The sequence below is a fragment of the Varanus komodoensis genome, unplaced genomic scaffold (genome assembly GCF_004798865.1).
Source record: "Varanus komodoensis strain SLA01 unplaced genomic scaffold, ASM479886v1 scaffold16, whole genome shotgun sequence".
Classification (NCBI taxonomy): domain Eukaryota; kingdom Metazoa; phylum Chordata; class Lepidosauria; order Squamata; family Varanidae; genus Varanus; species Varanus komodoensis.
The window spans coordinates 4,007,311-4,033,571 of NW_025335468.1; the positions used below are offsets into that span (position 1 = coordinate 4,007,311).

At 44.4% G+C, this 26,261-nt stretch overlaps 1 protein-coding gene across 3 annotated transcripts in view; it reads right to left on the reverse strand.

The window, feature by feature from the left end:
* RNH1 (ribonuclease/angiogenin inhibitor 1) overlaps positions 1-24,968 on the reverse strand; it is a 28,156-nt gene extending 3,188 nt beyond the window's left edge. Inside the window, exons 1-9 of one of the 3 annotated variants that reach the window (XM_044425912.1) lie at positions 24,685-24,968; positions 22,510-22,564; positions 11,617-11,716; positions 10,441-10,611; positions 9,160-9,330; positions 8,384-8,554; positions 3,561-3,731; positions 2,317-2,487; positions 1,447-1,617 (exon numbers count right to left, since the gene is read on the reverse strand). In XM_044425912.1, the coding sequence (XP_044281847.1) occupies positions 1,447-1,617; positions 2,317-2,487; positions 3,561-3,731; positions 8,384-8,554; positions 9,160-9,330; positions 10,441-10,611; positions 11,617-11,702 (1,112 nt within the window). In that variant the 5' untranslated portion in view covers positions 11,703-11,716; positions 22,510-22,564; positions 24,685-24,968. Of the gene's footprint in view, positions 1-1,446; positions 1,618-2,316; positions 2,488-3,560; positions 3,732-8,383; positions 8,555-9,159; positions 9,331-10,440; positions 10,612-11,616; positions 11,717-18,156; positions 18,237-22,509; positions 22,565-24,684 lie in introns of those variants that run through there. The other 2 variants (XM_044425913.1, XM_044425914.1) reach the window with 2 other exon arrangements.
* Between the last annotated feature and the right edge of the window lie 1,293 nt (positions 24,969-26,261).

Below are 26,261 nucleotides of genomic sequence, written 5' to 3' on the forward strand. Positions count from 1 at the left end.
ATAGATGGCCGCTGGGGGATTTTTGTGTGAACAGGAGACCAGTAAACCAGTAAGACTTTGAGGAAAAAGAAGATCTCCAGAATCATACACAAATATATAAATCAGAGTGCAATACACTCTGCACATTTAAAGAACTGCTGAGGATGCTTTTCAGATACAGCATCTGGTATCCTAAGAATTCACATGTAAATTAGGGGTGTGGGTGACCAAAGACCCTTGTAACCCTCAGCTGTTTGAATATGGTACAATTTGAGAGAAGTGTGTGACTCTCAAAAGTTTAGGAAGAGCTTGGACACCATATCCAAGTGGACGGAGAGTTTTAGGACAAATAGGGGCCGATTTTCATGGGACCCTTTTCATGTTGCTTATTCACAGGAACAGCTAGCATAGAACTCCCCCTCTTTGCCAAGGCAGAATTCAGCAACAGGTACAGCCGTGAGGACTGTGAGGAAGCGCTCTGCCTGGCTGCAGCAGAGGGAGAGGGAAAAAGCACGGCCTTTCTTACCGCACAAATGAGAGTGCAAGCCTGTTGCCAGGAACATCGTTTTCGTGATCTTTGTACATTACTTAGAAAATGTTAGGATGATGCTTCAGTGAGAGAGCATTCCTATGGACCCTTGGGGAGTCTCCCAAGGACCACAGGATTGCTCCTACAATCCTGCCAAAGTTGCTGGATTTTGATCTTGGAAGGAGGAGCTAGAGATCCAACCCGCTGCCCTCACAGCCAGCCAGAGACAACCATGCCTGCTGCCTTTCTGAAGCTGAAAGCTCAAACGCCGAGAGGGAAGAAAGGGATGCTCCAGTGGGTGAGGAGGAGGGCAGGGAGGCCAGAGCACACATCACCCCAGCTCCTTCCAGCACCCTTCCCTTCTCCTGGAAAGTGTGGAGATGAGGCTTGCCTCTTTTGCTCCTGCCACCTTGTGTTTGATCATCTGAGCTTGGGGTATTCCTATTATTGAGGGCACAACTCCTACATTTTGTCTTGGAAGTAAAGCAGAGTGGGCTCAACCCAATGAACCACAGTCTCTTCACTAGCCACCCAAAATAAACGTTTGTTTAATCTAATAGTTCAGAGGAAGCAGCTTCATTTGAAGGAATTGCTTTTCAGAACATTTAGGAAGAGCTTTGCTCCAGCTAATGTCGAAAGAAAGAAGAAAAATTCTTCTCTTGCAGAAGGAAGCAATGTGAAGAGCCTGTTCCCAAGAAGACGCCTTCAGCCCTTCAGCTCACCATATCCAAACATGAACCTGTTGCTGCAGGCCTCTTTTTGAGTAAGGCTGTCAATCACTCACAACAGGTATGTCCATGGAAGAGATGAGCTTAAAAGAGCATCTGACACCCATATGGAACAGTTTAGAGGGCCACCTGCTGTGACTCAGACAGGATTCTCAGCTTACAAATCACAGAAAGTGCTGACAAATCACAGATGTCTACAAGGTCACTTACCAGAGGGACCGTAACTTGCAAGTTGGGCTCATCACTCCCTCACAGAGCTGAATCACCCCTTCATCACGAAGTTTGTTGCTGCCTATATGCAGTTCTTTCAAGGTCCCGTTCACGGCAAGAGCAGAGCTAATGCTCTGGCAACAGGCCGAAGTCAGACCACATTCTCTTGCCCTGCGGTAGACAAATAAGGGCATTGCTGAACATCCGGACGCTTGGAAACCCAGGTGGCCTTCCCCCAGCATCTACTCCTGTTTTCCCAGAAGTCTGCCATTTCTTTAGGACGTTCAGCAGCTAGTTTTCAACAAGGGCTATCCTGACAAAAAGGCGGAAGGAGCCCCGGCTCCATTCCCTCCCGCATGAGCCCAGAACCCAAGCAAGCCTTGCTGCTCCTCTTCCAAGGGCAGCCCTCCATTCTGTGTGCTTCAGGCTTTCACCCCATGGAGGCCTCAGCTGCAGGAGGACCAGGGAGCAGGGAAATTGAGAACCCTGACACTGTTTCTTTGCTATAGGACAGCCTTTCCAAATCTGGGGCCCTCCAAATGTATTGGACCACAATTACCACCACATTGGGAGTAGTAGTTAAATGCATCTGAAGGATCCTGGGTTGCAGGAGGCTAGTATAATACAGAAGGCTAGAGAAGAGTTGATTAAGTAGGCCTTTGCTGGCAACTTGACTGGCTGGAGAAGAGTTGCCTAGGAAGATCCTTGGAACCAGAGGCCAGGCAGAAGGGTCTGCAGAAAAGCCCCTTAAGCTGTACTTCCCCCTTCATCATCTACCCTCAAGTTGCAGACCCATCCTGTTAAATAAAACACCTCACTGCATTTAGGAACCCAGGAAGCAGCTGCAAAAGAAGCCATTTGTGAGCTTACCACAGTGACTCAAGCTTGGTGTTCGGACTCTTCAGTCCTTGACAAATGATGTCCATGCCTTCATCTTTTATCTCATTTCCAATCAGGTTCAACTCCCGAAGAGTCTCTTTGGTACTGATGACATTGGAGAGCTCCTTGCAGCCAGCAGCCGAGATGTTGCATTCCCATAACCTGAAACAGTAATGAAGGCACTATAGCTCTTATACCACAAGCAAGAACCATTTGAAACCCTTTAAAGTCCACAGGACGTTGGCAGAATGTGTTCTAACATGAAGAAGACCTCCTAAGAAACACGCCCTTCATTTGTATTAAGCAGACGTACCAGAGATTCCCAAGAATGAACACAGACCAAGAGCCCTGTCCCTTTAGGAATGCACCTGAAAGGTCTGACAGGTTCACCTAGACAGGTATGTAAAATTTGGATTTATGTCCCATATTTGCATGTGCTTGTACCTTTCCCTAGGAAATGCAAAATTACAGCAAAACTGATGATGAATGAAATGTTGTCTGGGGAATGCTGGGAATTGCAGTGCTGCCCCTTGACAGGGCGCTAGGTGGCAGAAGACTGATGGATGCTCAAAATACACTTTTGGAAAAGGCTGATTTGCAGATGGAATTCAACCTACGCAGTATTCACCAAAAACTGTCATTTGCACTAAAGGAGCACATTTTCCAGAGGGTGAAAAACAGGTCTGTGGGACTCCAGGCTGAAAATCCGAGCTGTGCGCATGGATGCAAAGAACAGAGATCAAAGCTTCCTGGTTGAAATATAGGGCTAAACTAAGGTCTGCAGGAAAGGTCCCTTTGAGGACACCATCACGTCTGTTAACTGGGCACACCTGAAGGGCCTTACTCCTGTTATCACCCCCAAACTCTGGCACACACTCCTCCAAGAGTTACAGTCAGTGCCCACCCTCTCTCTCCTCGCCTTCAGAGGGACACAAAAATGCATCAATGTGGCCTTTCAAAACGCGTAGCTGTAATGTTTTAACTGTTTTTAAATTACTACCTTGATGGCTTTTTAAGGGTTAAATGCAGAAATGTTAGCAACAATTAACCTGACTCCTGGACTAGTTGTTCCACTGCCTGCAATGCCTGATTTGGGCAGTCTGGCTATCCAGTAGGGTCTCCCCACCCACTGCTGAGAAGTTCTTGGCTTACGCTGAGGAACCTCAGCATGAGCCAAGATTGTGTGCAGTAACAGCCTGCCTTTGATGAGCTCCTGCTCCAGATGAGGCACTTACGACAGCTTCTCTATTTTGCAGCTTGGCTCCAGTACACCCCGACACAGAAGTGCTATTCCTGCATTGCCAATCTTGTTCTCGCCTATGTAGAGCTCTGTCAGGCACGGTTTTGCACTGAGGACAGCGCTCAGCTTCTCACAGGCCGCTTCTGTGAAGCCACAGTTCTCCAGGCTGCAGATGAACAGAAGCAAAAGACAGTGCTGAGAATCATTTTGCTGGAGAGCAAGCCACAAGTAAGGTTTTATCCAGCTCGACTCCCACAGCTCCCACCCACTGGGTTTAAGGCAACCATGGCATTAAAAAAAATAGTTTTCTTAAAAGAAATAAAGTGCAGAACGAAAGAAAAATGTAGAAGAAAAATAAGAATGCCAAGGGATCTTGTGCAAAATTAACATACAAATTCCCTCAAACCCCAAAATTTCTATCTTTCTGTCAATTGGTACTTTGTTGAAGCTCACAGAAAAGATACAGTTCTCCAAACCAACAAATTTTCCCATCACTCTGAATCAATTATAAATTATCAACAATATTTTAACAAGCTGCCTTTTGTTCTATATTATAATAGAATTTCCATTTATCATTAAATTCTTCAATGGGTCTTCTGTTTAAGTAATTAGTTAATTTTGCCATCACTGCATACTCAGCCAAGTTATTTTTCCAACCTGTAATTGTTGGATATTCTGCTGTTTTCCATTTAGAAGCAATGGTAATTCTCTCTACAGTTGTCATATATTTAAATAACTCTAACATATTATTTGAAAAAAGTCTCTGGCAGAATATTCAAAAGCATATGCTTAGCACTCATAGGAAAGTTGATTTTAAAGGGTATTTTTTAATTTCTGCATGTATCAACTTCCAAAATCTTTTAATTTTATCACAAGTCCACCACATATAGTAGAAAGTTTCATCTACTTCTTTACATTTCCAACATTTTCCATTATAATTCTTGTCCATTTTTTCTATATCTTTTGGGGCAATATACCACCGAAAAAAACATCTTATACCAGTTTTCTCTTAGTGCTTGACTGGTTGCAAATATAATATCTTTTTTCCATAAAGCTTCCCATTGGCAGGATGATATTTCATCTCCAAGGTTCTGTGTCCATGCTATCATACATTTCTTAACTTTCTGAGTTTCAGCTTCAAATTGGAGTAATTGCTTATAAAGTCTTCCTTCAGATGATCGTTTTGTTGTGTAATCAGCTTTTCACATTCTGTCAGGTCTCTTACAGTAGCTTCCCCTGACTGGATTTTCCCTTTCAATCTTGAAATGAACTGGTAATAAACAAGTCATTCTGTATTTTTCTCTTCATCTTTTAGTTGCTGTCAAGTTGTTCACTCATCCTTGTTGATCAATCATACCACCATAGGTTCTAAGATCATTGTTTTTCCTTAAATACTTTCCATATGCTTCAACTAGGGACATCAAAGAAGAAATTAGAGGGCTAATTCTTCTTATCAAATGCCAAATTTTTATTAAAAAACTCAACTCCAGAAAATGACTTAATATAAATTTGGGGAAAAAACTGGAGAACTGGTTATGAATTTCCTTCCCCACATATGTAATTTCATACATATGAAATGTATGACATTTCACCTGTTTTTTTCACCCATTTTTTCACCTTTCCATTTCTCTTTTAAGACAGTACGCTCAGTATCTTCTATGTTTATTTGCATGTTTAAAATGTTTTTGTTTGAAAAATCTCAACTTCTTTTGTGTCTCTTCTGTCTCTGTCATGTCTAGTTGATTTTTTAGTTGTCTAAGTTCAATTAAGGTTGATTTGTCTTATAATTTCTTATAATGAGCTTCTAATATTTGAATTCATTCCAGAAGAGTAATGGATAAAATCAGAGTATTAGTTACTCTTTTAACAATGTTACATTTATTAGTTGCACTCTATTTTAATATTGGTTTTTGTTATTAAAATATTACTGTGAATTAAGAAAAATTCTCAGAAAATTAATCAAAGTTGTTGAAAAGGTTTCAATCAGTCCATCAGCAAATAGGAAACTTTTCTTCTGTCTCATTTTTTTCCAAGTCCAGCAGATGGTGATGATAGGCCACAATTCATTTTACTTCTGCATTATAAGCTTGAAAGCCTGGTACTCCAGTACCCCTTCCATCCCCTCAGACAAAACTGGGGAGTGGGTGGTCCATGAATCTTCATTATCTTTGCAGCAAAATAAAGCTCTCCAGGAAGTGCAGATCAACTTTCAAAATGAGACATGTGCAAATTAATCTGGAAGCATCAAGAGCCACAGTACATGAGATACGCTTCCCTGGCTTCACTCTCTCAGTAGTTTCTTGTCAAAGAAATAAATTGACAATAAAACAAAGAAGAGCACCATTTCTCACCAGTCATATCAAGGTCAGTCCTCCCCATCCATAAGTCTTAGCCTCTTAAACAGAAGTAACAAATATCTTTATGGCTGTTACAGTCTAATTAAAGTTCAGATAGAACACCGCTAATCATCAGGAAACTTTCTGTTTCAAAGTATTTCCAGATACACAAACAGAAATGCCTCTGAAGTCTTAACTGCAGCAAGTTGAAGTCATATTCCCTTGGCTCAAAACATAAAATAAAAAAGAGGAGAACATTAAAAGAGGAAGCTTATAAAAAATATTGGGGAGGTTGAGTCTGTGATGCTTTTCAGTTCACCTAATCTGGCCATCTTGTCTTCATCATTGCTGGGCTCAAAAGTCTTCAAGCTCACCTGTCATTTGGAGAGGGGAGAATTCTCAAACATTTTATAAATATCTAAGTGAGATAAGATAGTGGAGCACCGCAGGGTGCTGCCAGAAGGGACACCATTCCCCAGGAAGAGAAACCATGGCTTTTTGATTTCCTGCAGGCTGCAGTTTCATTGGCCTCCTTAAAGTCTATGAAGTGTGTTTCTGGGTCTGGGAGTAGGAGAACATCAACACCCCCACCCCTTGCTCCACTACCTCCATTCAAGATAGCACACTACAACTGCCGGTTCTGAAGTTTAACAGGAAATTAACCATCCTGGGTGTCAACGAGCTTGATGAGCAGAGAAAAGGAGACTCTACTCCCACGCAGAGGTTTCCCTCAATTTAGGGCAAAGAACATTGCCTTCCCCACTAGCCTTCCCCACTCTCTGCAACCCCAAGTTCTTAGCACAGAGGCACTCCCAGAACCACTCCATCTGCTTCTGCCTGCTGGAGTAGGTCTTCTGATGCCTTCATCTTCTATTACTCCTGCAGCTGGACCGGGCACTCTCGGGGCACTGCAGGAAGCAGAACCAGCTGGGGCTGCCTTGTCCATCCCGAGGTTGTCAGGGAAAGTCCAGCTGACCCATAGCCCTGCGCCCCTTCCACGAGCCCCCAATGTCATGTCCTCACGCCTCTTCCCTCGACCCACTACCCTGTTTTCCATGTCTCTCCTGCCTGCTGCCACTGTCGTGCGCTCTGCCACTCCTCCTCCTCTCCCTTCTCCCGCCTTCCCTTTCCTCTCGTTCCCAGTCCTGCCCTGGCCACTGTGTCCAGGTGCTCCTCATCTGCCACAATCAGCATTGTGGCAAGGCGGGTGCTTAGCTCTGCCCCACCTTGCCTGCTGCCCTGTATCTGAAGACCCAGGCAAGAGGGGAGCCACTCACACAGCTGCATATGGTCCCTCACTGGGCACCAGGTGGGAAGCGGTGAGCCTCGCTCACTCCTCACCGAGTACTGCAAGAGTTAGCCACAAAGCCCTCGCCAAGGGCAGGGCATCAAGAACTGCGGTACTGTTTACCATAGGAGGTGTAATTTTAGGAGACAAGCTAACCTCCTGAAAGAATTTTCTCAAAGGCAGCTTCAAATCTCCTTACAGAATCTTTTATAATGCTTTGAATGCAGCCACACCTGCATTTGACAAATCACATGAGCTGCCAGGACTTTTGCTTTAAGGGTCACATTAACAGAGGTGGCAGCAAGAAGCCCTTGTTACCCCATTGCTAGTCTACTTTTTCTAACTGGGACCAGACCCTATACGTTAGATGCAAAAGAACCATTTTAAGAAGCAAAACTCATCTTTCCCAGAGGAATACAACAACATGCAGAAACTATACCTTACCGATGATGAACAAGGTAATCACGACATGAAGGAATGGCTCCAATAAAGGCCAAGCTTCCAGAACGGTGACATGCAATGACATACAGAGGTGGCAAGGGCACTCCATGCCCTAGAATATCCTAACCAGAACTTACCCAAATTAGGCTATGGTAAGTCTCCTTCTACACCAGTTGTAAAAAATGGATGTTGGGCAAGCAAGCTTTTGTATTCAGCCACCAGGTGCTTGGGGAGTTATGAACATCTCCAAGAAATTCCTACCTCAACTTCATTAGCTTTAAATGCTTCTATTCCAATGAGAGAGGTCAATTCACACAGCAGCAGGAGCAACACCCAAATCACAGCAGACTGCAGCAAGAGCAGCAAGATCTGACCCTGACCAACCAGCAAGAACTTATGACAACCCACAACTTGCCTATGAAAAGCCACTTCAGTCACCTGCATGGCACAGAGGCCACTGGCACAATCCCAGGTAGCAAGGCTAAGCCATAACCAGTGTGGAGCCAGTTTGGTGTAGTGGTTAAGAGCACAGGACTGGGTCTCAGGTGATCTGGGTTCTAGTCCCTGCTCAGCCATGGAGCCAACTGGGTGACTTTGGGCCAGTCACAGACTCTCAGCCCAACCTACCTCACAGGGTTGTTGTTGTGGGCATAAGATGGAGGAGGAGAATGATGTAAGCTGCCTTGAGCCCTTTGTAGGAAAAAGGCAGGATATAAATCGAAAAACAAACAAACAAACAAATAAATAACTTACTGCAGGGACCGCAGGTTACAATTGGGGTCCAGCATGCTCTGGAACAGAGACGCCACTCCTGTATCTTCAAACTTGTTGTTGCTGAGGTTGACTTCCTTCAGAGATGGCTTGGTGCGCAATACATTGCTGAGCATCTCCACAGCTTCTGCTGAGACTTCGCAGAAGTCCATACTGTGGGAAAAGAGAAGGGGGAGGAGGAATCCCACAGTTAAGAACAAGAATCCAAACCCAAGCTTCCTGCTTCTTGCTGAACATACGTCTAGGGCAGCCTTCGCTACCATGGTGCCCTCCAGAGTGTTAGCCTACAACTCCCATTATCCTCAACTAGCACAGGAGATGACAGGAGCTGAAGACCTACATGTCTGGAGGGCACCCATGTTGGGGTCTAGAAACACACATTTAACCTTTCACTCAGCAGTTCTGCTATGTATATATTCACACATTTAACATTCTCAGAAATGCGATGTAAATCCAGGGCTGAAGTTCACTACAGAAATACTGTGTGTGTGTGCGTGACAGAGAGACAGAGACAGAGACAGACAATATGTATGTATGCATACCTCATATGGCATTACAAGCCACTTTAGGGAAAACTTCCTGCGAGGGAAGGGGTTTTCTTGGTTGTTATTTATCTGTCAGCTGTTCCATCCAACTCCACAAAGAAGATCCAATACCACAGTGAGCTGTGCCAGATGTTCCAAAAAAAGGTATGCTCTCTAACCCAAGACATCTTTCCAGGCCAGATGTACATGTTAAGAAGTCCTGCAGTTACTTACTGAAGGCTCTCCAGCTGACAGGATGGATCCAAGAGTCCCTGGCACAACTCTTTAGCACCAGCTGAGCCAAGGTTGTTGTCGTTCAGCTGCAGCTCAGTCAGGCCTGGTTTGCCACTAAGCAAGACTCGGAGACTCTTACAGCAGCCTTTAGTTAGGTTGCAGTTTCGTAGCCTGGAAGAACAATTCAGAATAAAGTGAGCTTTTCCTAGAATTCACAATTTTCTTCTACTGGCTGTATCTTTCATTTGCGGTCCTACAGAAGCATCTAGAAAAATCTCTGAAAGATTACTCAACAACAATGAAACAGTGGTCAGATTGAGCACTTACTCTAAGGCAGGAAGAAATAATCCTGGGCCACTGGCTCAGCCAGTTCCCAAAGGGAGCATCATGGAAGGTCATGCTAACGTAGATGTAGAGAACTTCACCTACTGAAGGGACCTCAGGGTGCTGGTTGAGTGCAGGCTAAACATGAGTCAGCAGTGTGATGCAGCGGTCAAGAGGGCAAACACCACCCTTGGTTGCATAGCCAGAAGTGTGGCTTCTAGATCGAGAGAGGTATTACTACCACTCTATACGACTCTGGTACGCCTGCAACTGGAGTATTGTGTTCAGTTTTGGGCCCCTCATTACAGAAAGGATATAGCCAGGTTGGAGTCAGTGCAGCGTAGGGCCACAAGGTTGGTGGCCGGGTTGCAGGGGATGGGGTATGAGGTGAGACTGAGGGAATTGGGTCTCTTCAGCCTGGAGAAGAGGAGACTCAGAGGGGATATGTTAGCGACATACAGGTATGTGAGGGGATGTCACATGGAGGTGGGTCGAGACCTGTTCTCCCCTGCAGAGGAAGGCAGGACACGTTCCAACGGAGCAAAGCTCAGGGAGTCAAGGTTCAATTTAGATGCCAGGAAGCACTTCCTGACAGTCAGGACCCCAAGGGTGTGGAATGGGCTTCCATGGGAGGTCGTTGAGGCCCCATTGGTGAGGATGTTCAAAGATAGGCTAGACATGCACATGGTGGGCATGTCATGAGCGAAGCTGGCTGGAGCCGGGGGTCAGACTAGATGACCCGGGAGACCCCTTCTGACTTGCTCTGTTTCTCGGTTTTACTGCAGGGATGTGCAAGTGGGTCCCCAAGTGATTTGATCTGCCACTCTCTCCTTTACTCACTCTAAGCCACATGGACTTGGGCTGACAGGAACTTGAGGCCACCAACACTGGAAGAGCTACAGACTGTTCCACCTGATCTAATCCAACATAAGCCACTATGAATTGCAGGAGATTTACCATAGTTTCTGAAGCTTGCAACTTGAATTCAGCAATCCTTTGCACAGCAGGTCCACCCCAGCATCTTGCAGTTCATTATTGTTCAGCTTCAGCTCAGTCAGGGTTTGATTGGTCTTCAGAACAGAGGCGAGATCTTCACAATTGCTAGCCACCAGACTGCAATCATCCAACCTAAGAAAAAATAATGAGATCTAGTTAACCAATTCAATAATGCATTTATCATCCATGACTCTCTTTTCTCCCAAGATGCATCAGAGGACTTCCAAAATATTTAAATCATTTGAATAAAATCTAGTAGATTAAAACAAAAACAAAACCTCTCTGTCACACAACATGCCAAAACCAAGGAGGTTTTAAATTAGTGGCAAGTTTCTTGCATCTTCCAAGCAGTAACTGGGAGCATCAAGAAACAGAAAGCCAGCATGCACATAGAGAATTGGCTCAGACAAGCACCAGCAGCTCATAGATTGCTAGCTGTGAGCAGCATCCAAAACTCAGGACTGAGTTCTGCTCGTCGTAGACTGAAATTCTCCCTTGGTCACTTCCCATGCACAAGAACGTCTCTAACCGGGAAGGAAATTTTCATTCCAATGGCGGCCACTCTACCCTGACAGCACCACAACCAAATGCTGCTACTTGTGCCTCCGCAACCAAAGCTAATGTACAAGACAGTGCTTGAGATGCATCACCACATTTGGGACAGAAAACCGGAATAGCTCTATTCTTCTTTAAAGGCTTAATAAAAAGAGGGCGAACACCCCTAGCTAAGGCATCTTCGCATGAAGAGTTTAACCTGCTGCATCTTCCATTTTCATTATGCATCCTTTACATGCCCACCGTCTGTATTTCTGTGCCTTTCTATATATTCTATTAGCCAACCACAAGGTGGCGCTGTAGTACACTGTGGTACAGCACATTCCCCACTTTTCACTTTTTTTTGTTTGTTGCCATCTGAAATTTAATACCTAATTCTCTTCACTCTAAAAAACTTTAAACGGGCTAGAAAAATGGGAGAAGCCCTGGAGGACTTTCACACTGTGAAAAGGCCCTACAAACGTCTGTGAGTGAAGGATTGCAAGTGTACAATAAATGCCTTGTGCAGAGAACCCAATTAGATCCCTTGAGAAGCATCTCCAAGTCACGCAGGTGTCAGACAGGCGCTACTGTTTTACGTACCTAATGGTTTTGTACTGGTTCAGCGATGGAATAAGTTCTTTCCATTTTGTCCCAACGAGTTCTTGACACTGCAGGTCAAGGTCCATTTTTGAAGAAACAGCTGGAGAGGAAATGGAGGGAAAGTATTATTTCCGCACAACAAACAGAGAAGTCCATGGTTCCCACCCGAGCTCCTGGTCCCCTTTGTCTGTAACATTACAGCATTCCTAGCTGCAAGGCAGAATGTCTCAAGAGAGGCCCACCCTTGCTCAAGAGTCCTTGTGTTGAAAGACCCTTTTATCGTGCCACTTCACCCACAGAGGACTCCACCCAGGAGGACTCTTTGCAACACTTCTCAGGGAACACAAGAATTGCATAATACTTTTGGTTATCCCCAGGCAGTTGGTTTTAGAGGATGTCCTCTGCAGCACACCTCTGAGCATTTCTGAAGAAATGGCCCCATTCAGAACAAGACTGTACCTCAGTTTCATTTCAGAAGTCTTCTGCAAGCAGTCAATACAGAACTCTGGCCATATTTTAGACTACAGCCCTATCTACTGCAGGTTTTCTCTCTCACACACACACATATGCACACACTGAACACATTCACTGTGTGTGGCCTATAGATTTGGAGGAGGAATGCAAAAAGAAAAAACAAAACAGAAAAAAGATTCCCCGCCCATGAATTACCGCAAGGTAATGTACACATTTGTATTGAAAGAACAAGTGAACTGCAACTTTCAGACATACTGACCCAGTTCACATAATCACCATGGTATTCTAAAGCTGCAGTGAATTCTGGGCACTATTTGCCTAATTTCCTGCCTGGTCCAGATAGCTGTGTTCTTCAAACTCCCAGCAGCATGGGTTATCTAAAGGAGAAATAACCCATCAGCAAGCCATGGGCTATTTGAAGGTTTTGCCCCTTCAGTAAGCTATGCTGCCCAGGTCTGGATGACACAAGCTGTACCCTGAAGGGTAATTAAGCAAATGAAACCTGGCATGTACTGGCATACACTGCAGCTAAAAGATGCCTCCTTTAAACTGCAGTAATCATGTGAATTGGGCCATTAATTACAATAAGCAGGCTCACTCTGCAATTGTGGAACTTGATATTAAATGCAGATTTCCTAAACTTGAGTATTCCTGGTGCCTGTGTGCTTATCAAGAGCGCCAAAGGATGATCAGCTTGAACACAAGCAGGCAACACAGGGAAGTGTACAATGAGACAATCTGCATGATCAAGCAGCCCACCATGGCTTAACATGAGGCACTGTGTGCTGCCAGCCCCATTCAAGCCTCAACTGCAGCTTGTCATGCTGTCTGAACCTGGGGACTGTGGGTTATGTGAGGGTTAAAAAGTCCTTTGTGTAACCCTCATGTAATCCACAGGCTCCAGGTTGAGACAACTGCATGAACTGAAGCTTGAATATTCAAAAATCAGCCAGCCCATGCGGGGGCTTACAGTAGTTGTTCTAGGCTCTCACATAACCCACAACAAGCTGTTTTGCATGACATGAGATGCTACGGCATGTGCCTGGTGCAGCTTACACAATTAAAATGGCAGCCAGCAAACCTCGTGGTCACTGTGGCTTATTACAACATGCAAACTAGCCTGGCATGTTTTTGCTTAAAACAGGTACAGGACACTCTGACTTTGAATAGAATGTGAGTTAGCTTTGCGAAATTACTAATTATGTTTTACTGGAATTGCTGAGAAGGCTTTTGAAAAACTGTTAGCCTACCAATCTCAAAACAATATAGGTTGTCTTGTTATGCATTGTGATATATATCTGAAAATGTTTAATGCTACCATCATTAAGAATTTGAAGATGTAAATAAGTAAACAGTAATAACTGTATTAAAGGGAAGATACAAGATTTACAAAGAATCCTGAATAACTGGCGTAATTAAAAAAAAAAAAAGATAACTTGAATGGTATCCAAAGAGAAAATACAGAACTAAAGCCCCATCACTTGCGTCAAAAATTATTCTGAGTAAGGAACAAGTGTGGGACTGCAATGTGAGCCAGGAATTATCTTCTGAAAGGTGTGAATCAGATTTTACTAGAAAACATAGGGGTAACTTTTTAGGAATGTTTAGTAACAGTGTTTAAGGTTGTGGGCCCCAGTTCATGGGACAACAGCTCATATTAGCTATGAGGTAATCTCTGGACAAAAAGGTATAATTGTGTGCTAACTTTGGAAGGAGGAAGTGTCTTACTGGAAACGGACCTGTGTACCTGTTTGTTGAACAGTTGCAAAACTGATAAGAAACATGTTACTTAAAAGAGACCTCTTTGAGTTATTAGAACTAGAAGTCAAAGGAAAAGAAATTTTTAAGGAAATAATATTTCTTGTTAACTATTAAGCTTTTAAAATTTTCCTGTTTTTCTTTATAAATCTGTATGTTTTCCTTTTTCTTTATACATGAAATGTCATTATTTTATGCAAGTTCTTTTTAATTACTAAAAAGGAAAAATGGATCCAGCTCATCATTGTTAGTATGAAATGAAAAATGGAACCCACCAAGAATATTTGCTCTATTGCATTTTTGTAAGACCCTACTACAGGTAGTTAACTGGCACTCAAAGTCTACTAAACACTGCAGTCCAAAAGTCACAAGCCAAATCTGTAAGAGGACAGCAGAACTAGCAATGAGTTTTAAACACACCCCAATTTCCCTGATCTAAATCACTTGTCAAAGCTGCTACTAGCTCTATGCACCTTGGGTTTTCCACCCGTGGAGCTAATTACAAATCTGAGGGAGCTGATTTAGACTTGGGAAGAGGGAGAGTTACCACCCCATGTGTATACTGATGTATTAATACAATGACAATTTCACAGATCCATCACATTATATCCAGTTTGGTTCCAAGGCTTGTCCTGTGCCCAGATTCCTGGTGTTCCTTGCAGTTCCTCCACATTGTGATCAGATAAGAGTGATTAAACCTCATCTCTGCAGGGATGCCAGGCTGGTGTTGCTACTATCAATGCATGGGAACACTCACCATTGAGTTTGGTAAAGAACTACTTAATTCCTAGGTCCCCCCACCCACAAGAAATTTACCAGTTCAATTTGGCATAAACTTAAATAAAGTGGGTCAAGATGAGCTAAAAAGAGACTTTCCTAAAAGCTGACACACAATAGATGAGCTGACAAAGAAAGAAATTTCAACAGCTCCAGTAAGCCCAATGCAAATGCCCAACCTAGAAACTGCCTGATTGGCTCTATGCAACATGTTGCTCCATAGAAAGTTTTTGACAGAACTAATACAGAAACAGACAGAAACAATTTCCTCTCTAGATGCATGGCACCGGTTATTCATGTGAACTGGAGGACTTGAACTATGCTGTCCTGAAACCTAACAACATTACATAGATTTTACAAAGCAACAGCTGTATAATTAGGGTCAAACTACTCCTTATACAGAATTATGCGTAACAATGCTTCCTCTTTCTTTCTTATATGCAAAGCAGCTGCTGGAAGTGGCAATCAGGAATGGCAAGATGGATGAGCAGTTCTTAACCCTTTCCCCTCTGTGCTGTTCAAAAATACCTTTAGCATGGCATGTATATACATGGGTACTAAAAACACCTGGGAATGCCATATCTCCATACTTGCCTCCCCTCCATTGTCAGCAATGATTTTGAATATAAACAGCAGAAGGGTCAGGAGAAATCACCCCAACCCAAACATCTCCGGGCACCTTCTTCACGATTTAGATGCGTCATGATCTTAGAAGCAGGAGCTCTGTTCAGTACTTCATCTGAGGTTAGATACCATAACTAAGCAACTCCTCCTTGCTTTCTCTTATCAGTGAGGTTTAGTTATTGGTTTCATGATCCTCACCCAATACTTGAGATGCCAACATTCCCTCAAGTATGCAGGACCAACCCTGCGGCTTGCAGTGCCAATGACTGCGTATCATCTTGCTCAGTGCTTTGAGTTTCTTGGAGGCTTTTCATTTCAGGAAGGGAGCAGCATTAAGAGCCTCCCTGCTTTAGCAGGCCAAGAAACGCTTCATGAAAAGTAATCTATGGAAAATGTCTGTGTTCTGAACTTCCGTGTTCTGTACTCAATGGTTAATCCTGGTTAGACTTTAAGTGTTCCACTAGGACCTCCAGGGTTACAAAGAAGCCTCCTCTCTTCCCCCTGGGTAAGCTCTACATTTTGCATTCCCAATTGTGGATATGTATTCACAACATTGTTTCTCACTTACTGTTAGCCAGGAAGAAACCAACAGATTTTGGACACGCCTACCTCAACATGTGTCTAAGTTGTGCTAGACTGCAACTCCCATTATCCTCAGGCTGCATGAGAGTTGGCTGCATTGACCTGGAATGATGGGAATAACCATCCAACTTACTTGAAATGCAGTGGAAAGCTGGTCTAGACACAACAGTTAATACTCACTTTTAGGCTGTATTCCTTTTGCCTCTCTTTTATTTTTAACATTATAATTAACATTTATATCTCACTTTTCTTACAAGGACTCCAGGCCCATGAATGCCGCCATCCTGATCCTCCTCTTATCCTCACAGCAAGCCTGTGTGGTGGATGAAGCTGAGATGCAGGGACTGGGCAAAGATCACCCAAGGAGCTTCACAGCTGGGTGGGAGCTAGAACCCAGATCACCAATACTCTATGTCTGTATATGCTATAAAATACCAACAAGCTCCAGATGATTAAAAGAAAAATGGGCCAAGCTGTAAGTGACCACCCATAGGAAGCTGTCAGTTATGTACAGATGATGACCTTTCACTTTGACTAGCGGAAAATTACTGTAAATGGCGTGGTCATAGCCAAGAGAATGCAGATCATGTAGCCAGTGACAGTTAGATCTTGTCAATGGGATCAAACTGTCAGTATTGTGTTTTGACTTCTAAAAGTGACTTCTAGATGCATCCATCACAATCCTCATGTTTAACCACCAAGATTCAGTTACAGTAACAAGTTTATACTGAAAGTTAAGGTAAATGCTCTTGAAGCACAAGGTGTTTTACAAAATAGCTTGCACTTTCAATAATACACAAGAATGGGCCAATTAACAATGCTGGCAGTCGCTGTTATTTTTCTGCAACCCCAGTGTGAAAGTTGAAAACAAGGGATTTGTCTCATAATTTAGGGCACAAACCGAGAAGTGTTTAGAGAGAAAAAAAAGTCGTACAACTCCTAGCATGGCAGCATGCTGAGAGTTGTAGGACTTTATGTCATCTAAACATACATATGGCTGTCAAACCCCTAACAAATACTCCCCCTTTTTTGGTGGGGGAGGGGGTGTGCCGGGAGAACTAAAACCAAGCATTGTGAAACAGGTTGTGAACTTTTACGTCCATGCCAAGAACAAATAAATGAGAACACAGTTCAATTTCCATGTCAGGGCACGAGCAACCTCCAACAATAGGCATCAAGAAATGCCTTCCACAAGCATTCTGAGCTGAAAAGGACTGCAGAATTCACAAAAACTCAGAACAAAACCTTTAGCCATGGAACGGCGTAAAATAAGCCCAGAGCCAGCAGCTGAATAATGCTAACAAAACATAAAACATGGGTTAGGCAGAACTTAAACAGCATTCTAGAACTGAAACCTCCAAACACATGAGTGACAGACAGCATGACAACCACTCAAGAGGCACACAAGAGTTCCACAACACAGAATAAAGTCTAGTGGCTTGGAAACACATTTTCATCTTTCTAAAGGCCACCCTGCCTTAATGAGGTAATAAATAACCCCCGTCATCCCCAGTGTGACTTTTTCCAGCACATAAACACAAAACATGAAAATCTGAGTCACTGTCCATGCACGCTCTTTGCCCAGTATATTGTTCCCTTAAGTTACCCTTCCCTGACTATCCAGGAGATGCTGGGAATTATAACCCAACGCAATTGGAGAGTACCAGATTGAGGAAGGATGCAGTCATGACATCCTATTTTAAGTCAGCGGTGGGGAGAAGAGCTCTTGCCTACCAATTCCTATAAATAGCAATGAATGGAATTTCTTTCCCTAACATCCAAGAGCGAAGATTCATTCATAAGTTAATATTCAGGGCAGGAGCAACTGTCAGCCCTTTCAGGCAACACCACGCTCCAAAGCAACCGCGGAAGAAAATGGGGATCTTTTCGGCATTCCGTCTCTGCCCTTCCAAGCGTCAGGATTAGTAGTCCCGGAGCTGATTCGCATAAGCCGAATTGGCCTTCTTTCCAACCCTCTGCCAAGACGGCGACCCACGGCCAAAAACAGACATTACTTTAAACGCGCGTCTAACAACTAAGCCATTTCTTATGCGTGTTTGAACAGAAAGAATCTTTGCTCAAAATTAGAGGCAGGACTCCCAATTTGGATCCAGATCCTGCCGTGGAGGGGCGGGGCAGAGGAACGCTGAATATTTGGATAGTTTCCTACACCTTCTCGAGAGTAAAGACGAAAAGACATAGCTGTTAGCCATTCATTCAAAGTACTAATTGTTTTAGTCCCTAGTTTGCTTGGATCCCAACTGAACAAGAGACCCCTTATTAAAACAACGCGAAACACAGCAATCTGAAAAGGCGTGATCTTACCGGATCTTTGGGCGGAAAGTGCCGAGCGAGCGAGCGACCTACTGCAAGAGCCACGCCGCCTTGCGCGCAATAGATACCTCTCCCCCTCGCCTACACACTCCCGCCTAATTGGAGCAGCGCCTGCAAGATCTGCTGGCCACGCCCTTCTCGTGGGCGGTGCCACGAAGCCGCCCTGAGGGAGCCGCGGTGTCCCGTAGGCAAGGTGGGGCTCTCTGCGATCAGGTTTGTTCTCGCCCCAAATGGCCGCGTGGGGTTTTTCCAGAGGTGGCACCGCATGATCCATTTTGGACCTACAGTGCGTGACGCCTAAGCAAACTCCTTTCGAGGGCCGATTACTGAGAGCAGGCCCGCTTTTTAAGGTGCTTTGCGCGGCTTTCTTTCTCTCGCCCTAACTCCAAGTTACGGGCTTGCCACGTGCTTTAAAGCAGGGGCGTTACAGGCAGCCATTCAACGGGCGTAGCTTTCCTTGTCGCACTGGGAGTATCCGCTGCGCCTGTTCAAAGTCTGCCCAGTGGAGAGAGCTGTTAAAAGTAGAGAAATCCTTCCCAGACAAAAGGCACGGTAGGTTGCCGAACTACGTAAGTCTGACATACAGGCTGGGCAAAAAAACTGCGAAGGGAAAAAAGTCCAGACAAAACGAAGCCTTCTTTATCTTGAGAACCTGCTGCTGAAAGTCAGGCATTCTCACATTTTCCTTCACTGCTTACTTCAAAATGGTTTTAAATGGTTTTGCATTTAACTTTGCTGACCACTCAAGACTAGTTTTGCAGCACGATCCTATGCACGTTTAGTCAGAAGCAGGTCCCATTGAGCTCAAACGGGCATAGCACTGCCACCTGAAGAAGTGGAGCCATTTAAACTGACAACTGAGCAGCACTATGCACATTTTGCTGGGAGAGGATGTCCCCTCAGTTTCAGGTTGCTACAAGCGAGAACTGCATTTATCAAGTATTTATCAAGAAGACTATGGGAGGGCAAAATTGACACACAAGCTGCAAAATAGTGGTACTGTTTTCCTTCTCTTTTCTTCCTTCTCTCCACCCATATGTACAATTTCAGGACCTGACTCAGCTTTTTGTATGAGGTATCTGGAGCGAATTACAAAAATTATGTCCTGCTTCTGGCATGCCTTTTAAAACAAAGATCAGAAAAAATGGATCCTTGAGTGAATATGCTGCCACCCACAGAGCCCACATTCTGTTCTGGAGCATCTTTGTAAAGCTTTATCTCAACTGCCACCCCGAGTAGCCTGGTGACTGGGCTCTTGCCCTTGCCTGGGAGTGCTGGGCACCTGCCATGGATCATCCCTTGCCCGGGGCCCACTGCCACGGTCAAACTTCTGCTGCCTCTGCTGCTAGGCCAATTTCCCCTGATGGTCGCTACCTGTGCACCTCCCCTCTTGGAGCATGCAAGTGGTGAGGAAATGGAGCCACTTCTTTCACTTTCCTCACGGCTTCCCCTGTCTGGTTGGTATAGAAAATGGCTTCACAGGGAGAGAATCAGTGAAAGGGTAATAGGGACAGTTGAGGCAGCCCCGAACTTTCCCTGCAGAGGCCCACTGAAGGTATCTTGCCTGAGGGCCTCCCATAAGCTGGTGACTTCTGCAACTCATCCAGAAATCTTCACCACTAGCTATGAAGGAAACCTGAGAGCTTCCTCTTCACGTAACTGCTCCTGGCAAAGATGACACTGCCTGTTATTTTCACAGTATCTAGTTCTTATCTAGTCCTGTTATAAGGAAAAGTGGCAGGCTTGTTCTTTAGTCTTGTGGAATTCAGATATTGTATAGGAAGGAGGCAGTGGAACTGATGTTAAGAAAGAAACCTTCAGTGCTCACCTCTAATCTTCTAGCTATAATTGATTTATTAGAAGCACAGACCATTCCTCCTCTTGAAAACAGGTTCCAGAATTGCTTACAATGCAGTAAAACAGCCTCTGCCCTTGAGTTTACAGTGCAAAACACACACAGCCCAAAAGGAAAAGGCAGAGTGTGTGGGGGCGGGGGAGTAAACCCAGATGCTAGCTGAACCTATATTCACAAATAGCTTTCCACAAACCAGATGCTCCCTCCCAAGTGATGGCAGTGCAGCTGGATGTGAGCCCTCAACCCTCTCAAAGTTAGCAGAAATCTGACCATGTTTTGTCAACTCCTACATGGAAAACTGAAAAGTGAGGAGGGGTGTCCTCTACTTCCGGAGCACATCAACCTGCTGCTTTGGGCAGCTGACAGTTCAAAACAGGTCTCAGCAAGTCTCCAAGAAATTCCAAATTTCCCTGGAAGAGCCCTTGTGAGAGGGAGATTTGGCCTTCTGGAGCCTTGCTCAACTCTACTGCTACCTTGCCAAGCCTGCTACAGTAGGAGAAGTTCAGCGATTGTTCAGATAATGCCTCCACAGCAAGACCACAGGGTGGTCTTACTGTTTTTCCTCACAGAGCAGTTGGTTCTCATGGCCAAAGGGAGAAGAAGGGGATGAAGCCCCAATTCATGAAGTTCAGTTCATGAAAGCAGCAGTGAGTAGCAATGGCTAAGACGGCAGTAAGCAGTGGCGTTTTCTCTACCTTTTGCACAGAATTAGAATGCAGGCATGCGACACAACTTGTATAGAAATTCTTTCACTTACTTAATTCCATGGGATCTACAGCTACTGAGTAAGTTTGCAGCCGATGGGGAAAAACTGCAGCAGCAAGAACCAAAGATTTTCCCTTTGACAGCTTCACTTGCTAAACATGTCTAAAGGTGATCTGGAATACACTACTGTCCCTGTTCCCTTTGTCTCGCAGTTACCAACTGATCCATGCATGAACAGGGGGTATAAGGATATTTCACCTTCCCACGAGGCCCCTAGAAGCTTTTGAACAAAAACAAGGTACAAACTCTTTGCGGAGTTTGAAACCTGATCCTAAATCTGTGTACATTTAAAGCTCACCTATCATTTGAAGCTTGCAGTCAAAACATGGTGATTTATTATTATTATTATTATTATTATTATTATTATTTATCGATTTATATCCTGCCTTTTTCCTACAAAGGGCTCAAGGCAGCTTACATCTCCTCCATTTTAGCCCCACAACAACAACCCTGTGAGGTAGGTTGGGCTGAGAGTCTGTGACTGGCCCAGAGTCACCCAGCTGGCTCCATGGCTGAGCGGGGACTAGAACCCAGATCACCTGAGTCGATTTATCTGTGTGCACAGAACAAACTGCTAGGGAAAGTTGAAGACAGAAGAAAAGAAAGACCAAATATGAGATGGATTGACTCCATAAAGGTAGCCATAGCTTTGAATTTAGAAGCAGGTTATTCTGCAGGGCTTTCATTCATAGGGTTGTCATAAATCCAAGATGACTTGACAGCACATAATAACAACAGCGAACAGCACAAGTATATCAGGTTACTTTTTGACATCTCAGCCATGCATAAACCACTTCACACATTATAGGAGCCTAAATTAATCCTGGCAGAGTAGTCCCACTGAAGTAAAATGGGCTACATTAGACAAAATGGGATAGAACCCAAACACTTCTCTCAAAGTAAGAGAAATCAAGCAATTCCTGCTCCTCACTTGACCATCAGTTCTTCTCATTTAACGCTGAATCTATTTCTAAATAAATGAGCTCTAGAAGCAGTGTGTGCAGCTGTGAGCAGAAAGCTATAAGTGGCTTCTCTTGACTTAGTGCAGTTCAGGCAGTATGGAGAAAGTGCAAGAAAGACAGTAGTTCTGACTGATGTGTTGCCTCTTCCCCCTTTCAGACTCAAGGTTTGGGCCAGAGGAGCTTGAGGAAAGAACGGGGGAATGATGTTCCTAGACTCGGAATGAGCACATCTCTGATATTCCTGAGCTTTGCTAGGGAGTGGGGAAACAGTATTTTCCTCAAAAACGTGTGTGGAGACTGTAAAATGGCATGTAGTAACAGAGAAAGGAAGGAGCTGGGCATTGCTAGCTCTGTACTCTGGGCTCAAATCTTTTCCTCAGGGCCCTGAGTCTCTTCCACAGATCCCTGAGAGTTCATTGGTCCAAACTGAAGGGTTTTTTTCTCAGATTAATCCCCAAGCAGGGGACAAGTTTCAAGGGCCAGAGAAATTGGGTAAGGAAGTTGCATGGTGCAACAGAACCCACTCCCAAATTTTCTTCTACATGACAATTCAACTTAGGCAATAAAATATTTCCATTACTTTGCGATGATCTAGGTTAGAGTACAAGTTAACTGAAGAATTTGTTTTGCTTGAGATAATTTGTTTGCTTTGAAATTTTAAATAAATCCTAGATACTGTTTCTATATTTACTTGCAGATGGAATGCAGATTTGTGTCCTATGTGCCTCAACCTCTAATCTTTGAAGTGCCTGGCAAACATACCTCGGAGTCTTGATCCTTATTCTGAAAAAGTGAAGCGGCAGGAACTACAAAGAGTCTGTGAGGGAGGCAAATGCAAAAGAAAAATGACCCTTCAATAGGGCAGCAAGTTGCCTATACAGGCTGTTTATCTCAGTCCTAAACCTGTTTACGTATCTATGCCACACTTGGACCTATAAACTTTGGCTAGATCTTTTTCCTAAGAGACACTGCCTCACAGCCACATATCATATAACTAGACTATGACAATTTTCAAGCTATCACAGTCCTGTCTTAACATTTTGTCTTATTCAGACCATCTAAGCTGGAGGACTCAAGACTTGCTCACGTAGAAGCAAGATGTGCAGCATCAACTATTACATTTTAGCTAAGTGGTACATAAGGCTGCTATGGGATGCTGCAGGGTTTACTGTAGAGTAAGCATTCATGGGATAGGACTGTGATTAGAATCCTAAACTCTTCACCTTAGAATGCACACCAATAAAATCAAGAAGACGTATCCCCAAATAAATGTATTTAGGAACGGGTAGAACCCGCACGATCTTATACATATCTACTCAGAAAGGAATTCCAATAAGTTCTGCAAGGCTTACTCCTAAATAAGTATAAGATTGCAGTATAAGTGTGTAAATCTTAAATTCTTTCATTGTGAAATGAACAGTGCAATTCTAAATGCATGTTTGCTCAGGGGTAAGTCTGAGTTCAGTGTGGCCTACATTTAAGCAAACAGGCACAGGATTTGCAGCATATCTTTTTTCTTTTGTTCATCTGATATCCAAAGGTCAGGGATTGCTTAAAGATGTAGAAAAACATGTCTATCCTGGTTAGTAGAAAGAACAACAACAACAACAAAAACCTGTGACCCTACAATTTAAGCCTCAATCTTGCAAGGGATGTAGGATGCACTTGAATGTATTCCTACTGCAGTCACATGTTTCCGTTTGCATTACCAGAATTTTAAACCAGATTAAAATGATGTGAATTCTATTATACATGTATGGGAAAAGTGAAGAGAGACTTCCTTTTCTTGTAATAGTAAAACAAGGGGTCATCTATCAAAAATTATTGACAGACAAAAAGAAGCACATGGGTAAACTTTGGAATTTGCTTCCTCGGAATGCCAACTTATGATGGCTTAAAAGGCCAATAATTTAGATATCTTTAAAAGGGGATTAGATACATTCATGAAGGGTAAAGCTGCCAAAGGCTGCTAGTACTTATGTATCTACCCCCCAGGATTGGAGGCACAGCTTCTGAATACCAGTTACTGGAAACACCAACCCGAGGGCGCTGTTGCACGAACGTCCCGCTTGCAGGCTTTTCTCAGGTATCTGGTTGGCTATAGTAGGGAAAAGGATGCCAAACTACACTCGCTTTTGGTCTGATACCCGGGGTATTTTTATGTTTAAAGAAAGCTACAGTCAATGAAATAAATAGGATGCGTTTTGTTTGTGCCTGGACTGGGATTATAAACTGACCCGGAAACCTCGCTGAAGAACGGTATGCAAATAGTTCCTTAACAAGACCATACAAAACAAAACAAAAACCGAGCTTTTGCGCCCTTTGTGTCATTACGGACATTATGCAGGGGCGGGGGCGGGAAGAGAAGAGAAGCTCGGAGGATTGTATCCCAAAGCGCCGAAACTCGAGTAGGAGCACACGGGCTGATTTGTAATGCTAGCCCAAGCGGGCTTCAGGAGTCCCATGAGCTGGCACTGGAATGAGTGTGTCATCGCCTCCTGTTGCTAGCCGCGCCCTTTTCCGTTTACTGTGAGAGATCAGGAGAAAGCCCCCCTGCAGCACTTACACCTCTTGGAAAAGGCCCAAGAATGACAGCACAGCGGAAAACGCCGAGGGGGCGCCGCGGCTTTGAAACGCAGAGAGAATAAGGTCGCAATCCTTTGCATGGTCAGACAGCGTTGTAGGACTAGATCCTGTCTTAACACAAGTTGGCTTGCTTGCTAGGCTGCGGCGCGTCAGCTTCCAGGAAAGAGGCATAACTTTCCCTCCAAGCAATCTTTTTTTGCTGCTGTTAGATCAAACAATGAGATGGTCCAGGTACTGATGGCCGCGGGCTATTAGTTCCGCAATCGGTTAGGCTCAGCCCAGCACGAACCCCCTCCCTCCTTTCTTCCTAGGTTTCAGGTTAACAAGCCATAATCGCCAGGCCATACTTACTGCGCAGGGATTTCTTGAAAAGGAAGCTGCTGGGAAGCGCCAGCGAATTACTTCCTACGGTCCGGTTGCTGTGCAACCGCCAATGTTTGGGCTTCCAGCTTATTCCTCAGCGGTGATGCCAAACCCGAGGAAAATGCCAATCCGCTGACGGAGAGAGCGTGAGGTCGGATCCAGGCGTATTCATTATAAGATTAGGGCCAACTGAAGACCGGGAGTAGGGTTACTCTCCAAGAGTTCAATCCAGTGCATGTTTAGAAGAAGAAATACAACTCCCAGCACTCCTTAAACCATTTCCTCCTCTCCCCCACCCCGCAGAGTGTGTGACTAAAGGCGCAATTTAGTCTGGAAGCCTACAACTCCCAGCATGCATTGTGGCCTGAGGCATTCTAGGTGTTGTAGGCTTCCCCTCCCGTCTACTATGTTGAATTACGCCGTAGGTCTGGTCTGCATTAATTTTTAGAGAGACACGCCCTGATTCTAAGCTTAAGTACTCTGAAGTAAGATGAAATCGACAGGACTTAGGTGGGGGAAAGAAGTGGGTGCTGGTTAATAATTTTAACCAAAAAAACCAACGGAAGAATAAGTTTTGATTCCTGGAAGACAAGAGACGAAAGAACCGTCTGCAGAGACAGAAATAACAAATTGTGCAGAGTGTTGGGAAAATTTGGCTAAATCCTGCCTGAAAAGCATTACTTCTGTGTGCTTTTTTGTACTGTGGGATCAAATCCTGTACTTCTCAATCCAAGCAAAGTCACTGTTTCAAATGGCATCCCTCTCCCGCTCCTTTCTCTCACCTTTAGCTGTAAGCTACAGTGGACAGGCCATTCAGTCCAAATATACATTGTAAATAATCATTGTTGGAAGTATCTTCCTAGCCCAGAGGGCTCCATGTGCCCTGGTCACTCAGAATGTTTAGAGCAGGCATGTCCAAAGTCCGGCCCGGGGGCCAATCGCGGCCCGTGTTCGAATTTCAAGCGGCCAGCAGCTTCTTCTCCCCACCAGCTCAGCCTGTCACTCATCCCCACCGGCCAGCGTTTTTCCCTTCACCGCACAGCGGTTCCCGCAGCTGTCCCCTGCTACCTCCTGCTCCTTCAAGGCTGGTGGTCATATTTCACCAGAAGATGGCAGTTGACCTGAGTCAGCACTCTCGCCGCGTGACCCTTGTGACACAAGGCTTGTGTGCCCATTTCTAAAATGGCAACTGTAACTAAAAAAAAGGAAAGTTGACAGCGAGGGCCGCCGCTTCCAGGACAAGTGGAAATTGGAGTATTTTTTCATTGAAATACGAAACAACTGTGTCTGCCTAATTTGCCAAGAGACTGTGGCTGTTTTCAAGGAATTCAATATCAAGAGGCACTACCAGACGAAACATGCTAACTACAACAAGCTAACTGGGAATGAACGCGGCAAAAAATTGAAGGAACTGGAAGCTGCTTTAACGGCACAGCAGCGCTTTTTCACAAGAGCCTGTGAGTCAAATGAAAATGCCACAAAGGCGAGCTACGAGGTGGCAATGCTGATTGCCAAGCACTGCAAACCTTTAACTGAGGGTGAATTTATTAAAGACTGCGTGATGA